General features: G+C 39.7%; 1 protein-coding gene across 1 annotated transcript in view; it reads right to left on the reverse strand.

The window, feature by feature from the left end:
* Positions 1-8283, reverse strand: part of Dock3 (dedicator of cytokinesis 3) — a 285914-nt gene that overhangs the window by 101694 nt on the left and 175937 nt on the right. Inside the window, exons 15-17 of the mRNA XM_021171370.2 lie at positions 2835-2959; positions 783-945; positions 15-121 (exon numbers count right to left, since the gene is read on the reverse strand). Of these exons, the coding sequence (XP_021027029.1) occupies positions 15-121; positions 783-945; positions 2835-2959 (395 nt within the window). The remainder of the gene's footprint in view (positions 1-14; positions 122-782; positions 946-2834; positions 2960-8283) is intronic.

Here is an 8283-nt window from a genome sequence, read left to right on the forward strand (position 1 = left end):
AGCCAGGTCCATACCTTATACACATAAAGCTCATGAATATCATCTGAGAGTGTGGTGCCATCATCACGCATCAGCGGAGAGAATGCAAAGCCAAAGAGTTTCTTTTCCCCTTTGTCCTTTGCTGCAAGCAGAGCCAATTATTAGAAATCCCCTTACGCTTGTCACTCACACTCTTTCAAACCTTAGAGATCTGATTTGCAGGAAAATGAGAAATATGCTGGTCTGCATTTCCATTTAATGTCTCAAGGCATTACAGGCTACATGACCACAGCAAAAAGTAAATTTCTGGTCTTCATAAGACAGAAAAGCATTCCTTAAAGTAATTCAGTAAGTATGAAGGAAAATATCTCAAATAACATTGGACATTTCAGATACTAGATAAAGCCAGTATTAGATCCCAAGGATGGTTTTACAAATTTTTTTTATTTATGTGTGTGTATGTTCAAGCACACGCGCACTCCACATGTGTATGTGAGGCCAAAAGAGGTCATCAGATCTTTTGGAACTGGAGTTATAGGTGGTTGTGAATCATGTGATGTTAGTGCTGGAAACTGAATTCAGGTCCTTAAGAAGAGCAGATTGCTCTAACTGCTGAGCCATCTCTCTAGCCACAAATCCTATGGTTTTGAACCACTGCTTTTATACTCCGAGACAGACTCTGATGATACCGCATTTCTGTTTCCTCATTTTCATGACCTAATAACAAAAATTCTCACAATTCTACTTCAGGAGTAGAGTTATATTTTTATCCTTAAGGGAATATGAAGGGAGGTTTTACTCACTGGAACAATGTCTGAACTCAAAGCGGAGATGGGAGCCCCGGAATCTGTCAATGGGAATAGGTAATTTGATAATTTCTCCCCAACGAGGACTATTACTGTGGTAGAGAACAAAGGAGTGATAGGAACTCCTATTTGGCTCTCCTGAACCCAAACTGATACAGTCCTGGAAAAGAGGGAAATTAAGATGTTATATCCATAGAAGAAGCACCTAGCCCCACCCCCAACCCCTCTACATATATAGCAGAAGTACAGCTTGTTCTTCATGCAGGTCCCTGAATCTGTTGCCTGCCTAGGAATCCTGTTCCTCAATCTGGGCCACCTTTTCTCAGTGGGAAAGGACAGGCCTAGTCCTACAGTGACTTTATGAGCATGGCTTTCCTATGGTGGGTAGGGGTACCTCCTCAGAGGAAAAGGGGATGGGGGATGAGGGGAGGATCTTTGTGAGGGGATACTGAGGGGAAGAGGAGGGACTGGAATTAGGATGTAAAGTTAATAGTTTTTTTTTTTTTAAAGAAGCACCTCAATTTCTCTCTGTCATTAGAATATTTTATTCTATATGAAGATTGTATTTTTGCACCTGACCAGATGATAATGTATTTGACCTGAATTCAGTACTTTCAGAAGTAGTGTATAGACCGTGTAATTATGCTAGGAATATCCACTCTGAGACCCATCATGGGCCACATGCATCCTAGGGTAGCTATGAATGATGCCCACTACATTTGTAGATAACAACAAAATGTCAAAAGGCTAGACATTCCTGGTGGCAGTTATAGCACTCCTTTTATCCTTGGCTCAGAGGTGACCACACAAGCTGACCACACAGCTGGAGGAGCTGGCTTGTGCATCTGCATCACCATGGAAAGTCTCATTCTTGCTGAGAAGGGCAGTAAGGAGTTCCACGAGAGAAGCCATCACCCATGACACCAAGAAGGAATCCTAAGTTACAAGATAAAGACTGCTTCCTAATTTTCCTTAATGCCACGTTGAGCTATTTTACGTTACCTATGTTAACTTTCCTTAAGGCAAGATAGATCAGATTTAATTTGATGCTAGCCTTTAAACACTACCACAAAGATACAGACTTAGCACTGGTCTGCCCCTTGCCCTGCAAGGAGTTTGGAGCAACAAAATTAAGGAGAGCTTCCTTTCCACACAAACATGAGTGGTTGATAGCTCTGCTTCTCTGGCACTTTCTTATGTAAGCAATGATCATGCCTATCTCAACATTCAGTTGAGTTTATTCTGTTTTACAGTGACACACAAATCACCATCTTATCTCTGTAAACATCCTCCTTTATTTCTGTCTGCTTTGGGAGATTATTTCAACTAATTTTGCCCTTTTCCTCTGTACAGTAAAGCTAATAATTCCTGTTCTGTCTCCCTCATGAGGTTTTCGCCAGCACACCAAAGTGAGGCTTGTAAAAGGCTGATCTGACGAGTGCACTAGAAATGAATTATAACTGTTGATCACCATGGTCTTTACCATGACAGGACCGAAGAAAAAACAGACAACCTTAAAATTCAGCCCAAGGTCCCCATTTTCAATGAAGAATAGTAAAGAATCCATGTGAAGTATTACTGGAAATAATTTTCTAGGACTGAATCTGTTCTTTTCTGTTCTAAACCCGGCACCAAGAAGAGGATATCTCAATCCTATCCTCAATCAAATTACCATATAATGCTATCCCAAATAGTAAAAGGCAAAGCAGGATCTAGCAATAGCCAGAAAAGAAATAGCTATCTCTGTGCTTAACAGAATGGAGAACAGGTAACACGCAGGGCAGAACTAAAGGGAATATGTCTAAATTGGGGTTACAGGCATGCAGGTCAGACACTAGGAAGAATAATTAGTGTGAGGACTATATGACATTAGGAATCCTTTTCAAACCATGCTGTATAAATATGTAGTTTTTTATGGATGAAAAAAGAAGGCAGGGAAAAGGATATGGAGCAACTGAATTCAGCCCTGCCTAAAGGGGATAAACTTCAGGACAGAGGCACTCCATGGAAACATACCAGCTTTTACTCTAAGGTACCAACAAACCTTACCTTCAAGATTTCTCCATCTGCATAAAGTACATACATGGTCACTTCAATATTCTTTTGTACACTCTTTCCCCCTCTTTCAAAGTCTCCCTTCTCCAGTGTTAGGTACAAATCATTTCGGATATCACCTGTTGAGGAGGGGAAAATGCAATGTGCTCACGACCACAGACAGCACAGTGCCCCAACTGCATGGAACATCAGGCTAGCATTTGGGTCCTCAGGGCATTCCAAGCTTGGTTAATAACAATGGACTGTCCACCAACACCAGTGTGGCAGTACTCAGGTTAGTTATGTATTCTCTAAGTTCTAAAGGTGTTCGCTACAGGTTACTTAGAGAATCTTAGCTCGGATTAATGGTGTTCACACTGCTCAGTCGCTCCCCTCCAAGATGGCTGTAGTATAAGCCCCTCAAAGAAGGAAGATTCTAGAACTAATTTTAATGATGTCTGTCTTGCTAGTAGTCCCTTTTCTTTCCCCTAAGAGATTCTTCTTTTATAGTTTTCTTTTTACAACTCTCAAAACTTCAGAGTCTGAATAAAGGACACACTACTTCTTTCTTGGAGATTTATCAAAATGTTTGTTACCTGGAGTCACAATGAAAGAAACAAAATTTGGTTTTAGTTAGCAAGTGAGCATCCGGGTTTGGTCAGATGTAAGTGGCAGTGATGTCTTTCTATCTCTCCCCCTGTCTGGCCTGGCCTCTATGCACAGGTTCTTCTGAGTATTCATGACTCTTCCTTCCACTCTTCAGGTCACCCTCCTAGTCTAGAAGTACAATCTAACAATCACACTTATGGACACACACAGTTTTCAAAATAACTTGGCTTAAGTAAAGAAGAGCAGTCCATGATGAATATTTTTCAGGAACCTGATCTTTCTCTAGTATTGAAAGCCAGCTTGTTACCTAAGGCTCTCATGAATGGAAAAAAATATCTAAGTTCATACATGAATACTGCAAATATGGAGAGGTTTGAGGACATCCATTTCTGTAATTTTATCAGACTTTTCTCTTTGGTTGGCTGGTCTGTGCTTTATATTCTGATGGACGTCCAGCACTGACCTGCTTCCTCTGTTCCAGCCTTTCCAGCACACCATTAATAGCACAGAGGTGTATGGGTAAGGTGGGGAAGGCAAACAAAGAAAGAAACTCTAATTCACCAGTTTGTCATTGTCTGCTAACAAGCTGGACAGGATCAGTCCTGGATGTATTGAAAGCCCCTAACATTTAAATTCAAAGGTAACTGAGAAATTCCCTACTGACTATTGTTACTAGCAAGGAGTGAGTCAGAACTGATGACATGCGCAACTTTTCGTAACAACAAAGACTTCTAATTGCATATTAGCTTTCTTATGACATTTAAGTAATAATTCAGTTTTAAAAACACCTTAGCATTAACTGATAAGGTAATTTTAATGTCTAATCTAAATACAAGGTGCTTGGTTTACTATGGTTTTCAGTTTCTGGAAGTTATTTTAGAGACAGTACACATGGCTTTTAAAAGCAATTATCTGTTGGCTATTTAAAATATTTTTTAACACATATACACTTTCTGTATCTATGACTTTATGTGTAGATCAACAATAAACCTACCCTTGGTATCAAAATATTTCAAACTTAGCAATAACAATACAGAATAACACAAAAGCAGGTCTTACCTTGCAGACAAAATTTAGTCTGTGTGGCTTATTTAATGAGCTCATAGTTTTTGAGCAGGACATTTTATGTGAAAGTGCTGGCAATTTTAAAATAGAGGGCTAAGGTAGATATTCCTTGCATTTTTTTACTCCTTTTGAAACAGAGTGCCTTTGTGATACCCTTCAGAAGTTTTTAATGCAAGTCCTACCCTCTGAGGTGCAGTTTGAAGCAGCTTGATTTCACCATGTCCTTGGCTGCTTTTTATTTAGAGAATAGATCTGCTAGACCAGAGATAATCTCAGAAAGATAACAAACAGCCTTATGGGTTGTAATTTTGCAAATTATATCCTATTTTAAAAATGACACTCTGTGAAGGTTAATGTTGCTAGAAGTTATGGCAGGCTTCTTGTCACAAGGTCTCAGTGGCATCACTAAAGTCACCCTCTCCACTAATTGTCCTGGAATTAGGAGAAAACCTAAAAGGCCAGTGTGAGCAGCCAAAGTACACCTTCCAGGTACTCTCTGGGGTTCTCCCACTCTTCAGCTGCTCCCCAATGTACACTGAATGTCCCCAAAACCCATCAATAGAATCATGCATCAAGGTTAAGGCACTGTCTTAAGGGAAAAAAAATTAACATTCATTGACTGCAAAAAACTATTTTTCCAGGAAGGGAAGATGACAGGCACTTTGTATTGCAGATGGGCAAGAGAGGGCTCGAATGCTAGTTTTGAAGGTTTGTATGCTAGTGCCTGACAGACTGTTTTAATCACTTAGAAAACATGTTAAAAGACGGATTCTTAGCATCTACCGGTTAGGATTATAGTGGGTCTTGTGTACATATATTTACAAAAATATCACTATGTGATTTTAATATTCCTCCTAGTTTATACCAGGGTGGCTTGCTGAGAGGGCAGTGCTAAAGTTCTCTTAAGAGCAAAGGCCTGGGCAGCCCCTAGGCAGGCAGTTTGGAGAGAGCTGGGAAGGTGAGTTTTTATGCATATGTGGCAGTGTAGAGAGCTGTCCTGCTAAAGGGCTGCCCTAATTTAGGAATAGAGCTGGGCATGCCCACCTCTCTTTGCTAGGCACTCTCTATTCTCTAATGATGGCAGAGGACTTCATATTTTATTTCTCTGAGGGTTTAATATTAGTACTTGGGTGCCATCAAACATTGTGTTTTGCCTGGAGATTAATTAATTGGGTTCATTCTTGTAAGAGTGCCTCAGAATAAATTGTTTCCTCCTCTTTCACAGATCATCTAATAGCCAGTATCAGCTATTGGTATAGCAGCAGGTCAACGGACTAGTTACTTAACAGAAGGCAGCGGTAGGCAAGATTCCTATACAGATCTGTTAGTATTTTAGGTATTGTGGGTCAGTTGTGTATTTTGTTTTCACAATCCTTTATTATGTTAAAGAATTCTGAGGTAGAAGGAGCTAGTTCAAGACCAATCTATATAATACAGAGGGATACTGTCTAATGGACAAATGCAAACATTTTTTGGCCAGCAAGTGCACAAAAACAACAACAACAACAACCAAACACTCCTGTCTGGAATTGGCTCAGGAGGTGTATGTGTGTGTGTGTGTTTGTGTAACTTCTACTACATATTTAAAAATATCCAGATTCCTATGAACCTATAGAAATAATGTCTGGAAGGAAAGGTTTGAACTTGAAGCCTCACTATCATGATAGGAATGGGCCTGAAATACTTCTTTAGGTTCCTTATACAGGAAGGGTTCTGAGAAGGCAGACTGCTGTTCAGTCTCCAGAACCTTAGCAGGTAGGGGAGTACTCTGACAGCCTGGCCTCCCAAAATGTGCATCCTAGTGACTCTGAAGAAACACATGGCATACTTGTTTCTTCTAGAAGTCTCTTTATTGATAACAGAATTTCTGTCTAGTTCAGACACCAGAACATTCTGATAACAAGATTATCTCTTGTTAAATACTAGAGCCTTGCTTGGGAGTTTGGGTTATATGTATCACATGGTTCTGGCCTATCTGCAATTGCATCCTGGTAGACATGATCCATGAGATCCATACAGATTTGGGTATATGAACTGGCTCATATTCTATACTATAAAGAGATATGGCCAAAGCGTCATTTGGTAAAGACTAACCATAGTCCCATGAACACATCCATAGCAAATCAATCTAACACTGGACTTGTGGCTAATTCTTTCACAAAAGGCTTGTTTGCCCTTTTTATGAGCATGTCTTAGCATAACTAAAGATAAAACATTTTTGCTTTTCTGACTGTGGCTCAGAATAAGAACTACTCATTTCCTTTGTAATTAGAGTAACATATCATGTCTATGTCTCATTTAAAAGTTCTTTCCTCTTTCTATACACTGTTTAAATGCCCTCAGATCTTAATACACACCCAAAGAAATATATGGTGTTTTAGATTAGGCTGGCAGCTTCTCTTTTAGTTCTTGTCAGTTACCCAGGCAGGTGAGACTGATGAAGGATTAATAATGTCCATGACACCCCACCCCAGGATTGCAACATTCCATGAAACAAATGGTGATGGGAACAAGGCAGGCAATAAGCAGTCAGGACACACAAAATCAAGAACTTACACCCAACTATCTTCATCTCTGCATCACAAAGAAAGGGGCGAGAATGAGGGGGACAGCACAGAGAAAAACAAGAACAATTAAGACAAACAGGAAAAGAGAAAGAAACATCACTTGTAGGTCAGTGATGAAACATGCACTTTTTATTAAGGATCAAAGAAAATGACAAGAGTGTATTTACAGCACAAAGGCAAAAATCAGAGGGCCCTTAAGAGGGCTGGTGAGTGTGCACAGCTGTTCTCTAATGTGCAAGTCCAGAGCAACCCAGGGACAACTCCTGTTGAACTTAGATCTGACTCAGCAGGAACAAACTACTCACAACCAATGCAGAGTACTTTCTAAGTTAGGGTACACTCTCTCTTGAATTTAAATTTCATTTACTGTTATTGTGAGTGTGTATGCATGCATGATACAGTGTGTATGAGTATGGGTTTATGGGAGCTCTGATGCATGTGTAGAAGTCAGAGGACAACTTTCAGGAGCTAGTTCCATCGTGGGCTCTGGGGATCAAACTCAAGACTTATGCAGCAAGTACTTTTACTTCATGAACCATCTGGTCAGCCCTAAAACATGGTTATTTCAAAAACCCTTTTTTAACTTTTAAATGTGTTTGTGTATGTGTATGTGTGTACATGCATGCACATATGTACCTTTATGTCTTTGAAACACACATGAGAGAGTCAGATGCCCTGAAGCTGTAGTTACAGTACTTATGACCCATACAATATGAGAACTGGGAACTGAAGTCTGGGCTTCTTCAAGAGCAGTGAATACCCTTAACTACTGAACCATCTCTCAGTCATAAGACACAGTTCTTAAAGAGGTTACCAAACCAGTACCACCATTACCTAAGAGCTGGTAAGAAATCAAAACTACTATGCCCTGACTCAAAAACTCATAAACAATTGAGGTGGCTACAATAATCTATTTTCCTAAGTCCTGCAAGTGATTCTGATTCACACTGACAGTAAAGAACTATTGCTTTGGGGGAAGACTTATTCTAGTTAGAACAATGTACTAATGCATAAATGGACTTTTATATTAAGATAGAAGACCAACTGGTTTGAAACTTGACCCATATCAACTAGAGACTAAAGACCCTTAGAAATTCAAGGCTTTTTTTTGTTTGTTTGTTTGTTTGTTTTTAGGTGTTGTTACCTTCTTTTTTTTTTTAAATTAGGTATTTATTTCATTTACATTTCCAATGCTATCCCAAAAGTCCCCCACCTGCTCCCCC

This window comes from Mus caroli, chromosome 9 (assembly GCF_900094665.2).
Source record: "Mus caroli chromosome 9, CAROLI_EIJ_v1.1, whole genome shotgun sequence".
NCBI lineage: Eukaryota > Metazoa > Chordata > Mammalia > Rodentia > Muridae > Mus > Mus caroli.